General features: G+C 45.3%; 1 protein-coding gene across 4 annotated transcripts in view; it reads left to right on the forward strand.

Moving 5' to 3' along the window:
• The window catches only part of TRIO (trio Rho guanine nucleotide exchange factor), a 355,586-nt gene that overhangs the window by 228,940 nt on the left and 106,463 nt on the right, over positions 1 to 20,183 (forward strand). For all 4 annotated transcript variants that reach the window (XR_013554624.2, XM_060634370.3, XM_060634366.3 and 1 more), the window contains 8 exons: positions 2,793 to 2,907; positions 6,095 to 6,210; positions 9,947 to 10,069; positions 16,969 to 17,163; positions 17,262 to 17,377; positions 18,143 to 18,209; positions 18,824 to 18,933; positions 19,892 to 19,961. Coding sequence is in view for 3 of the 4 variants with exons in the window: in XM_060634370.3 (XP_060490353.1) it covers positions 2,793 to 2,907; positions 6,095 to 6,210; positions 9,947 to 10,069; positions 16,969 to 17,163; positions 17,262 to 17,377; positions 18,143 to 18,209; positions 18,824 to 18,933; positions 19,892 to 19,961 (912 nt within the window). In the remaining variant the exon portion in view is untranslated. The remainder of the gene's footprint in view (positions 1 to 2,792; positions 2,908 to 6,094; positions 6,211 to 9,946; positions 10,070 to 16,968; positions 17,164 to 17,261; positions 17,378 to 18,142; positions 18,210 to 18,823; positions 18,934 to 19,891; positions 19,962 to 20,183) is intronic.

Consider the following 20,183-nt stretch of genomic DNA (forward strand, 5'->3'; position numbering starts at 1 on the left):
GTGGCTTCCTCGGGCTTGTTATTTTAACCATTTGCCACAGGACCTGAAAGCCCGTGTATGAAACAGCCACCACCGTGAGGCTGTTTGGACCTGGAATCATCGTAATTTGTCTTTCTCTGGAATCCGTTCAGAATAAAACAAAATTGAATACTACTTAGTTCATTAAGAAAGATACTTAGAAAAAATTTAAAACAAAAATCATCACAGGCCTGTTCAGATTTCTGCATTCAACTGGAATTCCGTAGTGTTTGGGTGTTAGGGATCTTTAAACTTTTCATTAGGGAAGTTTAAGGAGCATACCAAATAGAACCGATACCAGACTTCTGTGTCCCTGTCACAGGCAGTGTCAGTAACTATCAGCACGTGGGCATGTGCCCACCTTCACTGCGTTACTTTAAATTCTAGATATTATATCCTTTTATTTGTAAATACTTCAGCATATGACTAAGTATTAAATTCAGCCTTTCTGGGGTGCCTGGGTGGCTCAAGTCGGTTGAGTGTCCAACTCTTGATTTCAGCTCAGGTCATGATCTCACGGTTTGTGGAATAAAGCCCTGCTAAAATTACCATTTTATAATATTTAGCATGGCACCTGCTTCAAATGCTTCTCTCCCTCCCTGTCCCTCCTGTGTGTGCACATTCTCTCAAATATATTTTTTAAAATTCTGCCTTTCGGGGCACCTGGGTGGCTCAGTTGGTTAAGCGACCGACTTCGGCTCAGGTCATGATCTCGCAGTTTGTGAGTTCGAGCCCTGCCTCGGGCTCTGTGCTGACAGCCTGGAGCCTGCTTCGGATTCTGTGTCTCCCTCTCTCTCTACCCCTCCCCTGCTAACGCTCTGTGTCTTTCTGTCTCTCAATAATAAATAATATTTTTTAAAAAATTTTTAAATTCTGCCTTTCAAAAACATAACCACAACACCATTATCCTGTCCTAAAAATTAACAGTATCTCTTAATTTATACAAAATCCAACAGTGTTCAAATATCTCTGATCGATCCATAAACGTCTTTTATATGTAGTTTTAATCAGGATTCTAAACAGGGTCCACGCATTGAATTTATTGGTATGTCTCTTAAATCTCCTTCAATCTAAACAGCACCTCCTTTTATTAGTATTTATTAGTTGAAGAAGCGAATCACTCCTACTGTGCTATTTCTCTCACTCTGGATTTCCATGCTTGCGTCCCACACGGTCCTTTAGCGCCCTGGATCCTCTGAGTTTGTTATGTCGAGAGTTTCGGTCGGATCCAGGTTTGCGTGTGTGTGTGCGCGTGCGCCTGCGGTCCGCTTACCTGGCACAGGTGTTCTCCCCACGCGTACTTCCCATGGCATCACATCAGGAGGCCCAGGAGGCCTGCTGCTCCTTCTATTCGTGCGATCGGGGGCATCGTCAGTGCTTCAGATGTAGGGGGTCCCATTTACCTGTCACGTGCCTTCCACGTCTGCCTTTCACCCAGTGGCTTTAGTGCCCTGTGGTGATCATGTTTCACAAGGAGTCGCAAAACTGGTAATACTCCATCATTACTTCTGCCTTGATTAGCTAGAATTCTTCCCTCCTTAGCTGTTTGGTTGCTTTCAAGTAGAGTTTGTCCAGAACAGGCAGAAGTGCCTGATTCTTTCCAATTGTTTATCATTTTCGGGATAATGAGCTGTTACCCTAACAACCTCTACATGTGATTAATTTTCTTACTGTCTTCATGGATTTTAATATATTTGGTGTGTTTTAATCAACTGCAGTCATTTATCTTTTTTATATTCAACCTGTCCCATTCGTGGGTGCTCCTTCCACTCAGAAGGGCCCTGATGTCCTTCTGACATAACCCTGGTTGTCTTCTGCAGCCTCCTCACTGTTTCGTTACAGCCGCTGATTTCAGGCTTATCTGGAGAGACCCGTGATAGAGTCTTAGGTTAATTGAAAAGTGTCCTAGCTCCACCCACCAGAAAGGCCTGGAAACAATGACCGACCAGAAAAAATGAACTCCCCAGTATACAGTCCCAGTTGTGGTCTGTATACCATGTACCACACGCAAGGAGACAGAGCTCCCTGAAGAAGTATTAATTCCAGATCTGAGGCAGGAAATGTGTAAGGGATTTCCAATTCAAATATAATTAAGGATTTTTTCCTCTTGTTTTTTTTTTTTTTTAAATACATTAATGAGATTACTTATTTGGTTTCTAAAGATGGAATGTCCGTTATCTGTGACAGTAATATCACGAAACAAGCCACCCCAAAACTCGATGGCTTAAAGTAGGGGTTGGCAGACTCAGACCTGAGAGCTAAATCTGTCTACTCTCATTTATTAACATGTTGCCCGTGGCTACTCTCCTGTCGGGGTGGGGGGAGGGGTTGGGGAGATAGAGACCGAATGACTCGGGAAGCTGAAAATTCCGTCTGCCCTTTTCAGAAATCCAGGCACAGCTTAGCTGGGTGCTCTGCCTCCAGGTTTCTCCCCAGGCTACTATTGAGGTGCTGGCCAGGGGATGTGGTCAGCTGGAGGCTGGACAGGCCAGCGGTCCCTCTCAGCCCCCTGCTGTGTGCACCTGTCCATAGGACAGCGCTCAACATGGCAGCTGGTTTCATCAGAGCAAGGGCTCAGAGACACAGTTGTTCTTGTTGTTGTTTTTAATTGAAATAGGATTTAACCTGTGTATCCTCCAAAGCACAGGTTGGCTTGAAAACGTTTTAGGTAAAGGTGTATGCTAGAGCTACATGCTGTTGTCACCCGTATGTATTCAAAATACATGTTTGTATGAGTCCAATTAACATCACGTTGCTCTCCCTGTACTTCTTAGGCTTGCACGCTTGCTAGAAGGAATGCAGATGTCTTCCTGAAGTACCTGCACAGGAATAGTGTGAACATGCCGGGAATGGTGACCCACATCAAAGCTCCTGAACAACAAGTAAAAAGTGAGTACAGTCGGGACTCCCTTTACCGGCAAGTGATGCAAGGAGCTTGGTGAGAACGCGGTCTGAAAATCCTAAGATCCGGGCTTCGTTTTAAACGTCCGTTACGTATTATTAAAGTTCTCACCAATTTTCTTCGTTTACTAGTCAAGTATGAAACAAATGATCTAGATTGATAATTTATTGAATAAAGTTGAAGAGTGTAAACAGGGAGAACACACAGCGTGGTATTTATTAGCTTTGACTATTTTGTTACAACAAGTGAAAATATTGTAAATCGGAGAAAAGAGGAAAATCAGAATTTTTCTGTAGTCAAAATATTTTTAAAAGTTCAAATCAAGAAATTATACACCAATATCGTTCTGTAAAGTGTTATCAATTTGACATACTTAGAAAGCAAATTGCCAGGTATCGTATATTTTGGTATCTTTTGAATATAAACTTCTGTAAAACGATGTTTTTATGTATATGTAGTATAAGCGCATAGAAGCAGATCTGGAAAAATTTTACACTAAATTATTAACAGGATTGGTATGGGTGGATGTGAGAGGGGCTGATGGTTTCTACTCTAGAATTCTGATGGGATACTTCACAGTGAAAACAACTTCAGGTGTTCTCGAACTTAAAACTTGGATTTAGTCATAGTTTTTTCAGGTTCAAATAAAACGACATGGAAATGGATCCTCAGAAAACGTTCATGAATTTAGAACAGTCTTGACACAAAGGCACCTTGTGTCCACCGTAATCCTTCCCGAGAGCTTCAGAGATCGGCACTAAATACATGAAGAAACTGGGGTCCTTCATCCTTCCCTCTCAGAGTTGGGTTTCGTAGGGAAAAAATTGCCATAATCTGTTAACAAATGATTCCTCTTACTCTTTAAGGCCATATGATTGGCAGAAACTTTGTTATATTCTGCTTCTTCTTCTTCGGGATTCATCTGTTAGAGGTGTCACAGAAATACTATCCATCACATGGGTATAATCCTCTAAGCTCCACAGATGAGATCCGTATTTATTACTTGGTGGGCTCTTCTCTTGGGAAAATGAGTGACTAACGCAACCATTTTTCAGCAGGAGCAAGTTACTTGCATTGGTAATCTATTTACTTGGCTCATTTTAGATAAAAATCATTGCCTTTCTGTCATCCTTCAGTATTGCCTTTGGTTGTGGGTCTTCGTCTGCTTTGTCTGATCACAGACGTGACGATCCTCAGGAGGCTGTCCTAGTCCAATGGGTGTGTGTGTGAGACAGGGGACTGTGTTCCCTGTGCCCACTTACGTGATAGTCACCGCACGTTTGCTGCTGTTTGTCATCATTCTGGGTGCTCTGGAGAACTAAAAACTAAATGTTTGGTTTCTCTCATTGGGTTCACGTGTGGGATGGTGCATTAGACCCACGTAAGGGCGATGGTGCCAGAAGAGACCGCGTGACCCCAGACAACCCTCAGGTGCTTGAGGAAGGCCGGGCAGTTTCCCCTCCCAGGCCCCGCAGGGGTGGTTCCCTGCCCTGCTGCTCACGCGCCCCAAATCAGTCCTGCCCCAGGCTGGGGTGGTGGAAAGAAGGAACTGGAAAAGACCGATTGGCTCACATTCATTTTCATGTGTCATATTTTCATTTCAGTGGTAGCTTATGTTTCTGACTGGCTTCAGATTTCAAAGCGTTAATTTGCATTGCTACGTTAGTTTACTTTTTCAGTAAAGATCGTATAGCCTGACCCCTGAGCTGCCAGGTAAGCGCTGCTCACGGGTTCTGGTTTGTCGCAAAGTGGCTCAGCCTCTCGGGAACCCTGAAATATTTGTGGACCGCTTAATATTTTTACAGTTTCCTAATGTTAATTAAGTTATAATCTAGACACTTTTATTTGATTTGCAGTTTCAGTCTCTGGAATCTTCTCCTAAAGTTTCTCGTGTGTTTTATAAACCTTTGGAGTAAAACAGACTCCCTGTAAAAATTGTTTTGAGTGTGCAAATGTATATAAATTATCTAATTCCATAGCCACTGGTCACCACTGTCAATACAACTTAGTCCTCGTTCTGTATCAGAATTTAAAGCTCTGCTGTATGCTTTTTAATGTGCAGTATAATGATTTCATAGTTGGCTTAACCTGACCCCCAGATGTTGCTGTTCAGTTTTTCCAAACGGTGCCTTGGTGTTTGTGCACCTGATACATACCGCTCGTGTAAGCACCATACATCCGAAGGCTTGAACAGTCGAATTCCTGGTTCGCAGCCGTACACACTTCCAGTGTCGTTATCTGTTGCCAGAGTGTTCACTGCAAGGCTTGTGCCCTGTTTCCCGTCAGTAATGCGGGGTCACTGGTGCCTGTACCCTCTGCTCCCCAGCCTCCCAGCATATGGGAGGACACAGTCCTTGCCAGGAACATGGTGGAAGATGGCCCCATCGTTGGAGTGAAGTTAAACATGTTTCTGTGTATTTAGTGGCCACATTTTAGAAATCACAAACTCCATGTTTATATGCTTTGCTCATTTTTCTAACAGACAGTTCATCTTTTTCCTGTTTACTGGGAAGTACACTAGCTCTGTGTTTTATATTTCCCAGTAATGTTAACTGGATTTTTAACTGGTGCTATGTTTTTACGATGGTTTGTGTTTGGTTATGACATTTTATAATTTTTATGTAATCAGGGTTTTTTGGCCTTTCTGGCTCCATGCTTCTCTGTTGTCACGTCCCTGCTTCTCTTATGGTTTATGGTTTTGTTTTTGTCTTTGTAAAAACAAAAAACAAAAGAAGAAGAAAGAAAGAAAGAAAGAAAGAAAAACCAAAACGTTGTTTTCTTCTAGTACTCCACCGTTCTGCAATACATCCTTTGTACTAAGTTCCTTCACAGGAAGGTTTGAATGTTGTTGAATGAAATGCCTAATACCGAAGTTTTGTCGGCCGTTGTCAGTTTGTCCCAGCAGGAGACACAATAGCTTATCCCGTTAATCCAGCCAGCCTTAAGTTTCCAGTGACCTCCATCCTAAGATAATAAGTTGGGGTAAGAGAATAAGGAGAGGTCTGGTTGACATGCTCATTGAGAACATGGGGGAGGCAAGTGTGGCTCTCTTAACTGAATGCTCTGTCTTACGTTGACATTTGCATGAAGTCTGTAAATAAACATGAACGGGATTTTGCAGGTGTCTGCGTTGATTGCAAGCGCCAACATTCGTCTTCCTCTTTATCCTCTTAGATATCTTGAATGAACTCTTCCAGCGGGAGAACAGGGTATTGCATTATTGGACCATGAGGAAGAGACGGCTAGACCAGTGCCAGCAGTATGTGGTCTTTGAACGAAGTGCCAAGCAGGTCGGTCACGACCCCGGGCTCCCCATTGCTCTCCACCCTCCGTTTGCACCTCTGTCCTCAGCTGGGCAGCTTTGGACGTTGCAGCCATGTTGAAAACCACTTTCAAATGATGAGACCAGTCGTGCCTTTTAAATAAGTTTGCTATGAAAAGAAAACCCACAACCCTGTAAAACTGTGATTTGGGCTCCCAGCAAGCATGCCACACAGCCTGCCTCTAGTGCCATTACCTCGTATTTAGGGCCAGCAAGTACGAGTCGTAACTATGACGATGATTCAGAGATCATTGTTGGGGTGCCTGGGTGGCGTAGTCAGTTGAGCATCCAACTTTGGCTCCGGTCATAATCTCGTGGTTCGTGAGTTCAAGCCCCGTGTCAGGCTCTGTGCTGACAGCTCAGCGCCTGGAGCCTGCTTCGGAATCTGTGTCTCCTCCTCTCTCTCTCTCTCTGCCCCTCCCCTGCTTCCACTCTGTCTCTCTCTCTCTCTCTCTCTCTCTCTCTCTCTCAAAAATAAACAAGCATTAAAAAAATTTTTTTAAATCATTGTAGAATCCAGGTCTGTGCTTGTATAAATATTATAGTGGGTGTTTTTTTTAATATTGCTATATTTATATTTTCAACATAAAATTTTGTTCTTCAGGTAAATTAAGCTAAAATAAAGTGTGACAGAATTTCTAAGAATTCAGTAGAATAAAAAAATGTTCAGGCAGTTGGCTAATGTAGAGATATCAAGACGATTTTTTTTAATGTTTATTTTTGAGAGAGAGATGGAGACAGAGCACGAGTGGGGGAGGGGCAGAGAAAGAGGGAGACATAGAATCTGAAGCAGGCTCCAGGCTCTGAGCTGGCAGCACAGAGCCCGACATGGGGCTTGAACTCACAAATTCAAGATTATGACCTGAGCCGAAGTCGGGTGCTCAACTGACTGAGCCACCCAAGTGCCCCAAAGACGATACGTTTAGGGGGCCCCTGGCTGGCTCAGTAGATACAGCATGCGACTCCTGATCTCAGGGTTGTGAATTTAAGCCCCAGGTTGGGCATGGAACCTACTTAAAAAAAAAATCTGTTTAGAGTTTCTGTCTTCTGAAGTCATTTTGAGATAAGGGTTTCTGCCTGAATGGTTAGTCACAGAAGATCGTTTTAGAGTAAAGTCTGTCTGACCCCTAACTTGAGCTAAGATTCCTGTCACTTCTCCTTGGCCTTAACGGGAGCATAGGAATCCATAGACGTTTGTCCAGAATTTGGAGCGTCAGGAGGGAACAGAGGACAGAAGGCTGGTTCTCAGGACGCCTGTCTGAGCCTTCTCCTGTCCTGCAGGTCAAGGCGCCTTTTCAGTGCTGTGGTCCCTGGTGACCACACCACACATGGGCGGTCTTCTAAATTCACCTGTGCCTGTCACAGAGTAAGACAGTCAGTTAAATCTTTTAGCTTAAGAAAGATCGAATATTCCTCAGCACGATTTCCCACTTAGGGATTTTCTTTCAGTTTGGTCAATGTTGGTCTCCAGAGGGCGGCCAGGTGCTCTGGGGATCAGTTCCCCAGAGATTGATAAGCTGAAGTTCATGGTCCATGGACCTGGCATCCTATCTCAGTCTTTCTCTGCTGGTTTCACCAGGTGTAGTTATCATATTCCCAGCACAAGGGCAAGTATTTTTCAGAGCTTAAATTACATTTTCTTAACATTTGATTTGATGATCGTTCCACCATATTTCAGATGCATGGGGGCCTGATTTGTTTTTAATTAGAGATTGTTTCATAGTCTTTTCTCCTATATCTTTCTTTATTGTTTCTCTGTTAAAAGGCAGGCAATCAGCTACAGAGAACAAAATTGTAAATAACTATTTTAATGGAGAAAAACAATAGATGTGTTGTTGCTTTTTCCTAAAGTTGGCTCATTGGCCACAAATGAGATCATTAAGCATAGGCCGTTGCAAACGATGACCCCGTGGCCCTGTGGGTTCTCTTCTGTGCCATGATCCTGGGGTAAAACCCAGTAGTTATACCACCAGTGTCTGCGCTTCTCAGGACGGAGCCCTGAGGTCACCTGGATGCAGCGTCCCTGGTGGGGGTTCGGAGGGGGGACTCCGGCCGCGGTTCTGTCTCTGGGCGAGTCCGGCCCTTGGACTTCCTGGTTGCCTCCTGCCTCTTCTGCTGCTTTCCCAGGCTCTCTGCTGTCCCCTCTTCCTTATCTCTGCAGCTGAATGTTGGCATTTTCCAGGGCTCAGTCTGGGGCTTGCCCTTGTTTCTCTTCCCCATCTTCTTATCTCCTCTGTGGGTGTCTCCCAGCCCTGACCTCCTTTTCTGGCGTCCAGACTCACAAATCCCAGCTGTCTCCGTGGTGTCTCCACTGGGGCCTTCCTGAGAACAGAAGTGGACTCACGACGCCTGACCCCCGCTCCTCGTCTTATGGGGTGTGTCCCCCTCGTCTTACACAGTGTATCTCCTGAGCCTCCTCGTCTTACGGGGTGTGTCCCCCCCCCCACCCCCTCACCTTTCAGGATGTAGAGCTCCTTCCCATCTTTCCCCAGTTTCTCACCTTCACTCCCTCGTGAGTCCCATAGGTGCGGACTTCCCACACGTGTCAGACCTGTCCTCCCCCTTGACGTCCAGAGCCCTCGTGCTATGGAAACCCCAGCCGTGTCCTGCCCAAACCTTTGAACCAGTTTACCGACCAGTGTTGCCTCTTCTACTCACTGTCCACTGCAGTTCCTTTTCCTCACAGCAGCCGCATTAGCTTTCCCACAAAAGTCCAGGCTGTGCCTGTGACCTCCAAGGCCCTCCTGCCCTCCCCGGCCTCACCCCTGGCCTCTCTCCCCGGCTTCCCCTGCAGGCCAGCTCTATCAGCCTGGGGCTGTGGTGCGCACCTTTCCGCCTGCTGAGCTTCTCCCCATTCTTCTGAGCCCCCTGCTTTGCACCAGTTCCTGAGCCCCCACCCTGCTTCGCAGCCAGCCTCTCTCGGCCTGGACACCACATGTGCTGACCTCCCTTTCTAAGCGTGGCGTCCCTGCCCTCACTTGTCTTCGTGCCTCTTTGTACATCCCCCTCCCCAGTCAGCGGGGGGGGGCAGGGCAGCCGTATCCAGGCCTGACAGCAGTGACAGCCCCACTCAGGAAGCTGCACGGCAAATAATCTGTCTGGGTCATGCTTTCCTTTTCGTGTTTTCTAAAATGCTATAAGTGCTGTGACGTATCTAGTAGAGACAGTGACGTTTCTGCTCTAAGACCAGCAGCTCACAGCGGATGGCCCAGAGATTACAAACAGCACATACAAAATCTTCTACAGTTTTCAAAAATTTATTTATTTTGAGAGAAAGCCTGTGAACGTGTGAGCAGGGGAGGGGCAGAGAGAGGGGGAGAGAGAATCCCAATCTCGGCACTGTCAGCATAGAGCTCGACTCAGGGCTCGATCCCACGAACCACGCGATTGTGACCTGAGCCAGAAATCAAGAGTCAGATGCTTACTGACTGAGCCACCCAGGCACCCAAGAACCTCTTGAACACTTTAATCATTGCTACAGAAGTGACATGGTTACAACCTTCTAGAATGTCAGGTGTTTTTTTTTTTTCTCTTTTAATTTTGGAATTACAGTGCTTACTTCAGAAGCCTGTCTCTCTTTGTGGGAGCACTCTACGTGTGTGCCAGCGCTGGCTGGTGACATCACATCTGAGTGAGACACGACAGAACTGGGACTCTCTTTGCCAGTGCTGAGCCGTGAACATCTCCATTCCTTCCCTCTCTAGGCTTTAGAGTGGATCCACGACAACGGAGAGTTCTACCTTTCCACACATACGTCCACGGGTTCCAGCATACAGCACACACAAGAGCTCCTGAAAGAGCACGAGGAGTTTCAGATCACCGCGAAGGTAGGTCCAGGTTGGTGGTGGCCGTCTGTTCCGTCACCCGCCCACACAGCAGGGCTTTCCAGAATAACCCACCACAGGATACTCCGTGTAAATAAGGTATTGCTCAAAGAAATCGTTTCATACCGTATCCAAAATTGGAGACACAGAGGGACCCCAGTGGCTTGTCCTACATTAACGTAGGGGACTCTTCTCTCTGCGTTTCCCAATTCCCTCCCTTTACCTCTTGTCTCCCTTGGGTCTTCGGATTTCTGCAGATACCTTCCTTCGTGTCGTCTCTTTTGTCCTTTTCCTTATTCTTTTTGTTTTCTTTCTGGTTTCTTTCGCAAGGTCTTTTCTAAGTACTTGCTATTTTTAGGAAACCCTGTTTGGTGTGACCGACCTGGCTTGGGTGTGTCCTGCGGGGGCTTCCTTTCCCCGTCTCCAGGTCTCTAGTCGGTGACACTTGCTACAGGAACGCTGCTGTCACCAGCCCAGTCCCGTGGCAGTGTTTACCTCGGCGCCCTCTCTCTTGTGGTTGTCCCTAGGCTTATAAAACAGAGATGTCTTCATTTTCCTCCTGCAAATCAAAAAAGAATTAGATACTTGGCTTATGTAGCAGATGTGAGTAAATACACATTTTTATGCAAAAATGTAAGACTCTTCATACTGACATAAATGTTTTCCCAGTTAAAGTATATGCTTGCAGAGGCTGATTTTTTTTTTTTTACCTCAAAACAGTTTGGGGGTTTTTGGGGTTCCTTTCTCAACCCGTGGTGTTTTTGTTTTTGTTTTTCAAAGTTTTGAATTCCGTTCTTTGTCATATTTTCAGAAGTGCTTCTTTTTCTTCATGGTAGACTTTTCTTAAAAGTTGCAAGTTAATTCAAATTTCACACTAGAAAGAAAGGATTTAGCTGGATAGTAGTTTGGCTAAAAAGAAGTATTCATGTATAAGTAAAACAGGATTTTCTTGTGTGGCCCTTTAGGTAGCTGTGGAAACCATCAGTGGGAATTTTTAAATCCTCGAGAGTGACAACAGCTATTTTGTATTATGTTTAGTTGTACTTCTTTATGTTTTCTGTAACCATTTCTGACTCCTGGTATTCTTCACTGCCCTCTGCTCCCGCCCACCCACAAGCTGTAAGTTGATTTCCTTCCCTTCACCCTCGGGCCGCTGGGCTCTGGGAACCCTTGTTCCCTGCTCTGGAGGAGCTCACGGTCCAGGGTGGCTGCAGGCAGACTGACCACTGCGGGGCTCGGTGAGACCTGGCACTGGGTGGGGACACCATGAGCATTTGAGGGTGGGCAGGGCTCAGGCAGTCTGGCAGTGACAGCTGCACCCAGCGTGGGGACCGTGGGCACCCAGAGGAAGGCGCCCACCCACTCATTTGAGGAGAGCTGGCCTGCCTGCCTCTGCAGGTAAGCATCATGTCTTTTGCTTCCCCGAGATACAGCACACTCTTGGCTGTGTAGTTCTTGTTTCTGTTAACAGTGGGAGGGTAAGTTACAGTTGTGTGCGTTACAAATTTGTTTTTTTTTTTGAATAGCCTTTGATTATAAAGGTATTAAGAAAATGCCTAAGATGCCACTCAGAGATAGATTTAAGAGTTGTTCCTCTTCACTAAGCTAAATTTCCATTAACGTGGCATTCTGCAGACCATTTGCACAGCCAAACAGCCTGGTCACCGCACGACTCCAGGGGGCGCCGTGCGCACAGAAGCTCACGTGAACGTCACTGTCTGCGGTGCAGTCGCATGGCAGCCATGTTCCACCAGTAGGGTGTGTTCAAAGGGAATTTTTATTCCTGAATTTCCCTCCTCCTCAGATGTGGGGTGTGGTTATTACACAGTGAGCAACAGGGGCATGCTTTGGCTCTTGTGTTTTATAAAAATAAGCATCTAAAATCACCGGTGTGACACCTGACCTTGCCGTCTCTCTCACCGGGTCTGCTGGATCCGTTTTGCCCAGAGGAACTAGTGGATTTGGAAAAGAAAACCTCTCGCTTTTTCGCTTAGCATCTCATTCCCATGGGTTTCTGGCTTCCTTTCTCTTCATCAGACCACACCTGCTCGTGCCTGGGTATGTCTGTTGCTCGCCTTCTGCCCCTCCTCATAGTTTCTTCTAAGAAACCGTTTTGCCCGTGTCATGGAGAGAATCTGTTGCTCTTGATGTGACCGTCCTCCAGTTTAGTTGTTACAGCGGTCAGTGTTGTAACACATTTAGTGCAATGGAAGTAAAGCCTTTTTGTCACTGTCTCACCATGAAGCCTCAGCTTGATTCCTTCGCAGCTCCCGATGGAATAATTTCTCAGAGTGCTTCACAGGCACCACCTGTATCCAAGTCACGCGTGTTTACTTAAAAGCCAATTTCTGTCCTTATTCGAGACTTACTGACTTAGACTGTTCAGGAGTGAGGCCTGAAGATGAGCGTCTGTAAACAAGCTCCCAGGTGACTTTTCCGCAAGCGCAGTGGAGTGGGAGGCCCGCGGCCCGAGACGCAGAACTTTCCTCCTCCTTCCCACACACTTCCTGCATCCCGGTCACCTCTGTCCCCAGCGCCAAAAGCCTTCATTTGCTAGAAAGTGTCTTAAGACCCTTGAATGTGCATCCTCCCTGGGTTTTTCCTTACCTAAGAACATGGTGAGTAAAGATTCTTTGACATGTGGACTCAGGAATGCAGTTTGCCTTTATTTTTCTACAAACCCCTGATTGCCCACTGCTGAGGTTGTTCAAATTAATAATATTTGTATGCTTTTGAAATAAAATCTATTTTTGTAACAATCTCTAGAAAGAACAGTAAGGATGAAAACTTTTGTAATACTTCATTTAAAAAGATGCAGAAAGGCTTTTTTTTCATAGCGTTGAGCAGCATTCTAGAGAAAAACTAAGTTGGATTCGTATCCCACCTTGATAGCAAGGTAAATGTATCAACAATGAAAACCTGAAATGACTAGAAAAAATAACGGGACACAAAACCCAAAGCTCTAAAAAATGATAAAATCACATACACAAAAATGTATGAATTTCTAAAGGGTAGGCCAACATAAGTGAAAGAAAGCAAATAGGATAAATACGCAATTCCTATCACAGAGGGCTGATTTCTCAGTCGTAAAGAGCTTTTACAAATCAATAAGAGTAAACAAGAAAATGGACAAGAGATATTAAAGAGGGCTCCCAGGAAAGGAATTCTAAATGGCTTTTAAATATATGAAATTATCAAATTTACTTAAAATAAGAAAACTATAAATCAGAAGTATACTGTGTTCTGTTTTCACCCAGGTATTGGCAGATACCAAAAAGGTTATGGCTGCACCTTTGGGGGGGGGGGGTGCTGGTAAATGGAGTCGATCTCTGGGGATGGGGGGGGCTGCACCTTGGAGGGGGCTGGTGAATGGAGTCGACCTCTGGGGATGGGGGGGATGTGTCACCACGTTAACCGCTCAGTGTCACAGATGGACATCCCTTCTGCCCCAGCCGTCCCACATCTTGAAACTAGACTAGCTACACATGCTCAGACACGTGCAGTTTTTTCCTGGCTTAGGAAAAGAACAGAAACAACATGAAAGTCCATTCAGTGGGAGCACATTAGCTCATGGAAATCTTGTGCAGCGCCAAGCCTAAAACAAGCGTACTGCTCGTGTTCCGATAGTGAAGGATGTCTGAGAGTTGTTAAACGAAAAATGCTGGGTGCAGAGCAGGGTTTGTGTGTACAAGCATTTAGGTACAAAGAGAGAAATACATACATACATACGTACACCCCTCTGTATAATAAAATGTGTCTAGAATGGTAACACATGAAGCTGATCATTGAGACACCTCATAGGAAGGTGGAGTAAGGAGACTTTTCACTTTGTATCCTTTTTACCTTTGAAGTTTTGATTTCTATGCATGCATTTTAAAAATAAATTAGGAGTGCTTGGTGGCTCCATGGGTTAAGTGTCCGACTTCGACTCAGGTCATGATCTTACGGTTCGTGGGTTCGAGCCCTGTGTCGGGCTCTGTGCTGACAGCTCAGAGCCTGGAGCCTGCTTCGGATTCTGTCTCCCCCTCTCTCTGCCCCTCTCCTGATCGTATTCTGTCTCTCTCTCTCTCTCAAAATAATAAACATTAAAAAAAATCAGTTAAAATAAAAATGTATTGAGAGCTCGTGACTTAGCAGATTCATCATCCTTAATTTTTATCACACCATTCACCCCATCATTATTAATCACGCGGTTGCAGTGTGCCAGAACTGCTCTGGGTGCTGGGCTCATGGACTGCAGTTTCTAGTTGGGGTAAATATATATACATCTACTGTGAAGTAGTAAGACAAATAGACATGGTGGAGGGAGGGTTGCCATCTTTGAGGGACAGGCTTGGCCACACATCTTCAAGAAGCCTTGACTGCCTGATTGGCGTCTTTTGTTTAAATGAAGTTTGTAAGCCACCAGGCTTTGTCTCTAGCCCACCTTCCTGCTGCATCTAGTGTCCTAATCACCATCCGCCTGTTGGCGTGACATGCATTCAACTCATCTATTTTGTGACGTGTGTTATGCAGACATCTTCCTATAGTTTTTCAGTGTTTTGTTTTCTCTTTGAATGTAGGCAAGCTGCATTGTTTTTTTGTTTTGTTTTGTTTTATCTTCACTCCTGTGACCCCAGTGCTTAAAATATGAAACAGTTTTCTTGACTCCTTGAAGAGACACTACACATAACTTGCAGTACCCTTTCACCAGTGGTGCTTGGACGGTGGAAGAGAAGAAATGCTTTCATGGTGGCACAATACAACTTCTCTGTGCTTCTCAGCACATTAGTATATTGGCACCCAGCAGTGTAACCTCATCCAGGCAGCCCAATTTTTTTTGTTGTTTTAAGTTTATTTACTTATTTATTCTGAGATGAAAGAGAGCCGGGGAGGGGCAGAGAGAGAACCCCAAGCAGGCTTCACGCTGTCAGCACAGAACCCGATGAGGGGTCCCAGGTACCGTGAGATTATGGCCTGAGCCGAAACCAAGAGTCAGAGGCTTAACCAACTGAGGCGCCCAGGTGCCTCCAGGCAACCCAGTTTTTAAACAGTCCTGCCTTTCTCATATTCTCTTTGATGTTAAAATTTAATAATGGTTCTAAGTTAAGTCCCTTTTGGAATTTATGGTTCCACTTGTGAAACTTTGACTTTTTAGGTCTTTGGTTTATAATTCGTCTTAGCATATCCAGAAAGGTGTTGATAGATCATGTGGTTTGGTTGATTAGCTCACTCTACTTGAGCCCATTTCCACACCAGATGAAAGTCCTAAAAACTTCAGGGTGTTTTAAGTTTTGCTGACTTTTTCTAATAAACAGCTTTTATAGAATTTTGCAATAACCATTTTTTTTCACAGATTATTATATCTGAGTTCTGTTTTCATTTTTTAAGTATTAATGCCTGTTCAGAGTAACTGCCATACCCCATTAAAGGTACAAGCATATACCTATTTTCCCGTAAAACCTAACGTTAACTTAATTTTCAGTAAATATTTGGTGACTGTCTACTATGTGCCAGGCACACGAAAGGTGAATAAGATATTAGTAAGCAAAAAACCCCAAATATCCCAGGCCTGTGGTGGTTACATTCTAAGAAGATAGTGGCATACGGTAACAGTAGTAAGTCAACTATATCCTTGTGGCAGGTGACCCGTGTCCCGGGAGAGAGTGGAGCAGGCCCAGTGAGGATAGTTGGGGCAGGAAGGTGACTTGTACTTTTAAGGGACTCAGGGAGGGAGGGCCTATTGAGAAGGTGGCCTTTGGTTGAGCAAAGACACTAGGGAGCCACAGAGTAGCATTCCAGGCAGGAGGGGCCGTGGTGCAAGGAAGCACAGACCGGGCGTGTGCCTGGAGCACGGGGCTGGATGCAGGTTGCCCGGGGCGTGCATGCGCAGCCCGAGGATTCTACAGCTGCCTTTGCCGGTCGCCGAGGACGTGCTGCCTCAGACTTCCTGTGCAAACTAGGAAAATTTATCCAGGTTTTGAGCCCTGACCTTTATCCTTTTGGGGATTTTTACTTTGAGGCCCCTGCTCTCCGGTGCACCTTTTGGGGATTTTTAAAGTCACCTTCCTGAGTGTTGGTCGTAAAGATTTCGTAGATAAAGGTTAGTGGAGAAAATCAGGTTCCCTTCCGGAAGAGGAACAGTACTCGTCTGAAATGCCAGCAGGACTGTCGAAGGAAGCCTTGCTCTAGTAACCAATGGATGTGATGAAAACAGGTGTTGAAAACTCAAGAGTTTTGAGGGACGTTACTGCCATAGATATTAAACCAATGTTTTGTGGTTCTCCTGAACTGTATGAAAACCAAGGCGGTTGTGTTTAACTTAATTGAAGTATCTTTTCTAAGTACACGTACAAATGAAATAATTTTTGAGAGGGAGTTCTAAAACAGTGAAGAGCATTTAATATGCTTCTCTAAAGATCATTTCCTGGCTAGCGATCTTTCCTTCATTTCTACCGAGAATTGAAAAAGAAACGAATGTGCAGTGCAGAGTCACTTCAAGGATTTCACCGAGTGTCTGCGGTGTGGGGGTTCCTTTGCCAGGATCTCAGCGGGCCTTCCATCCCCGTGGGCGCAAGGGATGAATGGGCAGGGAGCAGCGGTGGGGGCCACGGGGCCACGGGAGACACATATGTATCCCTTCCACAGGTGTCTCTCGGGCGTCCACCAGATGAAGCCACGCCAAGAGAAGGGCTAGATTCGGGTTGGTTTTTGCGGTCGTAAACATGCCATTCTCTGTGGGGAAGCGGCCAGGCCGGGATCAGGGGGTGAATTGGTGGACTTGGAGCTTCAGGGGACATTTCTCTGACCAGCAGTTTTTCCCTGTCGGGAGCTCAGAGTTGCAGGCAAGTTGCCACTGTGTCTCCGGTTCTGGCAGTTGAGTTCATTTGCCTCACAATACTTTCCTGTTGTTGTTTCCGCAGCAAACCAAAGAGAGAGTGAAGCTATTGATACAGCTGGCTGATGGCTTTTGTGAAAAAGGGCATGCCCATGCAGCAGAGATAAAAAAATGTGTCACTGCTGTGGATAAGAGGTACAGGGATTTCTCTCTGCGGATGGAGAAGTACAGGACCTCTTTGGAGAAAGCCCTGGGGATTTCTTCAGATTCCAACAAATCGGTAAATTGCTCTGTGCAAACAGAATAAACCATGGTGTTCTTCCTCATGTCCTCCCCGGATCTAATTAACTCAAGTTCATTGGCTCTCTTCCTCCACAGAGTAAAAGTCTTCAGCTGGACATAATCCCCGCCAGTGTCCCTGGGTCAGAGGTGAAGCTTCGCGATGCTGCTCATGAACTTAACGAAGAAAAACGGAAGTCGGCCCGCAGGAAAGAGTAAGCCAGTCTTTAAGAACCTGCTGGGATTCATTGAAAAAGTGAAGAAAATGTCGCTTGGACTTCACTGCTGTGTGTGCTTTGAAACCGGACGGCAATGATACCTTGTGATGTTCAGACTCACTGTGTGCACTGTCCCCTTATCACTTGCTTCAGAAGCCGTGTCTTTTTTTTGTTCCCGTGCCTCCATTTCATATGGGGTTGACAAATTGTTTTAGTGTCATTTGTCATCAGTAGATCATGACTAGTAGTACCAAGGAGAAAAAAATAACACGTGGAGATGTTTCAAAATTGCCAATTAGTAAACTGTACCAGACGTTCCAAAGATTGTCCTAAACCAGCAGTTCTCAGCTGGGGGCAGTTGTGACCCCCAGGGGATGCTTGGCCATGTGTGTTGACATTTCTGGTTGTCACACAATGGGAGGGGGCAATGCTATTGGCGTCTCGGGGATGGAGACCGGGGATCCCACTAACATCCTGCAGTTCACAGGACGGCCCCCCGGCAAAGCATTATCTGCCCCCAAGTGTCAGTGGTGCTGATGGAGAAAACGTGACCTGCTGGCGTACCTCAACAAAATGTTTTCCCTTTGAATTGGTGGCTTTACGCTGTTACTGTTCTGTCTCTTCTTGGTTTAATTCCCCAAACACATTACTGACTACTGCTTTGAAAACTCTCATTATTTCATAAGCCGTAAAAGTACATAGTTCAGATAAGCCCGTGTCCTGACTGTGAACTAAGCCCTTCCCGGTCTTCCTGTGTTCAAGGTTCATAATGGCGGAGCTAATTCAAACTGAAAAGGCTTACGTGAGGGACCTCCGGGAGTGTATGGATGTAAGTAAGTTTTCTTGCTTGTTTATTTAGATCCAGTCTAAGCGCGCTGTTTTCTCCCTGACTGTTGGTAATTCTTAAAATAATCACCCTTGTTGCCGTTGTTGTTCTCGAGATTTTCAGTGTGCTTAAGCAGCCTGTTTCTTGTTCCCACCCTTCCGTGAGTTTCCAGGCCCATGTTTTGCTCATCACAGAGATGATACAGCACTAATCCTGTCATTCCGCTCGTCACATGACGGCCTGGCTCCCATCCTCTTTGTACAGAACTTTACAGCAGCTTCAGAGAAATGTGCCTTCTAATTATGATTCGCAACTGATACTCAGTAGTTTAAAGAATAGTTGTCGTACCTCAGAGAGCAGGGAGGTTAGCTCCCAAGTCTGACACCAGGAATGGAGAGTCTCAAGCTGGAGCCCGAGGAACTACTCTGAAGGGCTCACAGCAACTGGGGGGGCTTTTCTGGAAAATAGTTTTTCATGTTTCGGGAAAGGTTCCATACTTCAGATCGATTGTCAGTGATTCGTGAGCTCTGGGTACGTATTCTAGAGGCAGGAACAGCCGTTTCTTGGACATGTGCTCTTGGGTTTTTGTGTAATCCCTCTGCTTCCCTCCCGGCCAGACATACCTGTGGGAGATGACCAGCGGGGTGGAGGAGATCCCGGCCGGCATCGTAAACAGAGAGCTCGTCATCTTCGGGAACATGCAGGAAATCTATGAGTTTCACAATAAGTGAGTGGCTTTATCTCTGGGGAGCTGGTTACTCTTGAAATCTAGATATGGTGCTGAAGTTTCCTAACAAGAAATGAAAGCTCCCAACTGAGTTAAGCATCCATTTCAGTGATTTTGTTGAAATTCGAATGAAGACTATCAGACTTTCTTCCAAAAGACTGACGTTGTTGAACCTATCATGATAGAGACTCGACTTTATGTTTGTTCTTACCTGCTATAGAAATGAGATTGGGAAAACTGTTTTTGGAGGAACCCTCGTTTCTCCCAAGCTATGTCGTCAGCTGCTATATCAGTTACTTAGGATGAAAAGAAAGAAGAATTGTGCGTGGCTGCTGGCCACCCCTTGGTCTTTCTGAACAAGAGGGGAGAAGGCACTGAGGACAGAACAGATGTGTAGTCTGACCAAACTAAAATACACTGTCCAGTGGCCACAGGAGGCACATGGCTTTATTTTTAAGGTTTTTTTGGTTTTGGGTTTTTGGTTTTTTTGTTTGTTTGTTTTTTAAGAAACAGAAGCTCCTTTTGATAGCGTCTGCACAGCCCTCTAGCCTATGGAGAGATACTGCTAGAGCCAGAGATGCTGGGGTCTCCCTCACTCCCCTGCCCCCACCCCAGCACAAGACACTGAAATCTAAGTGGGTTCTTCTGAGTGTTCATTTACATCCCTAAATTATATCCTCAGCTACTGAACATAGCACTTGCCCAAAAGTAAAGCTGCTAGGTTAAAATTTGTATTAGAAAGTGTTTAAAGGCTAAACTGAGTAGCTGTTTGAAAGTCACAATAACTTAGTCGAGTTAAGAGCTACATGGGTTATTAAATCCTTAAAATCTAGACGGCACAGATGTTTCACTGTATTTGATTGAAGTGATATGCTTGGCCTGATTTCTGGCATATCTATCTCACTACTAAATGTTTTAAGACATCTTAATAATACAGTACCATTTTTACTCTCTGCAGCATATTCCTGAAAGAGCTGGAAAAATATGAGCAGTTGCCAGAGGACGTTGGACACTGCTTTGTTACTTGGGTAATGAAACCTCGGCTACTTGTTCTCACGGTTGTTTGGTGGCTTTGCAGGAAGTTAGAAAGGAATGTGGTCCATTTCTCGTATGTCACCATCTTCTACAGAGTCTGCTTACGGAGAAATGGACTTTGCCTCAAAGGCTTACATTCTCCAACTAGTTATTAACGTGGACCGAGCTTTTTATTGGCAATAGTGATGGTTTGAAATGGAACATTTAGTGTGTCA

Source organism: Panthera onca, chromosome A1, assembly GCF_046562875.1.
Source record: "Panthera onca isolate mPanOnc1 chromosome A1, mPanOnc1 haplotype 2, whole genome shotgun sequence".
NCBI classification, from domain to species: Eukaryota; Metazoa; Chordata; class Mammalia; order Carnivora; family Felidae; genus Panthera; species Panthera onca.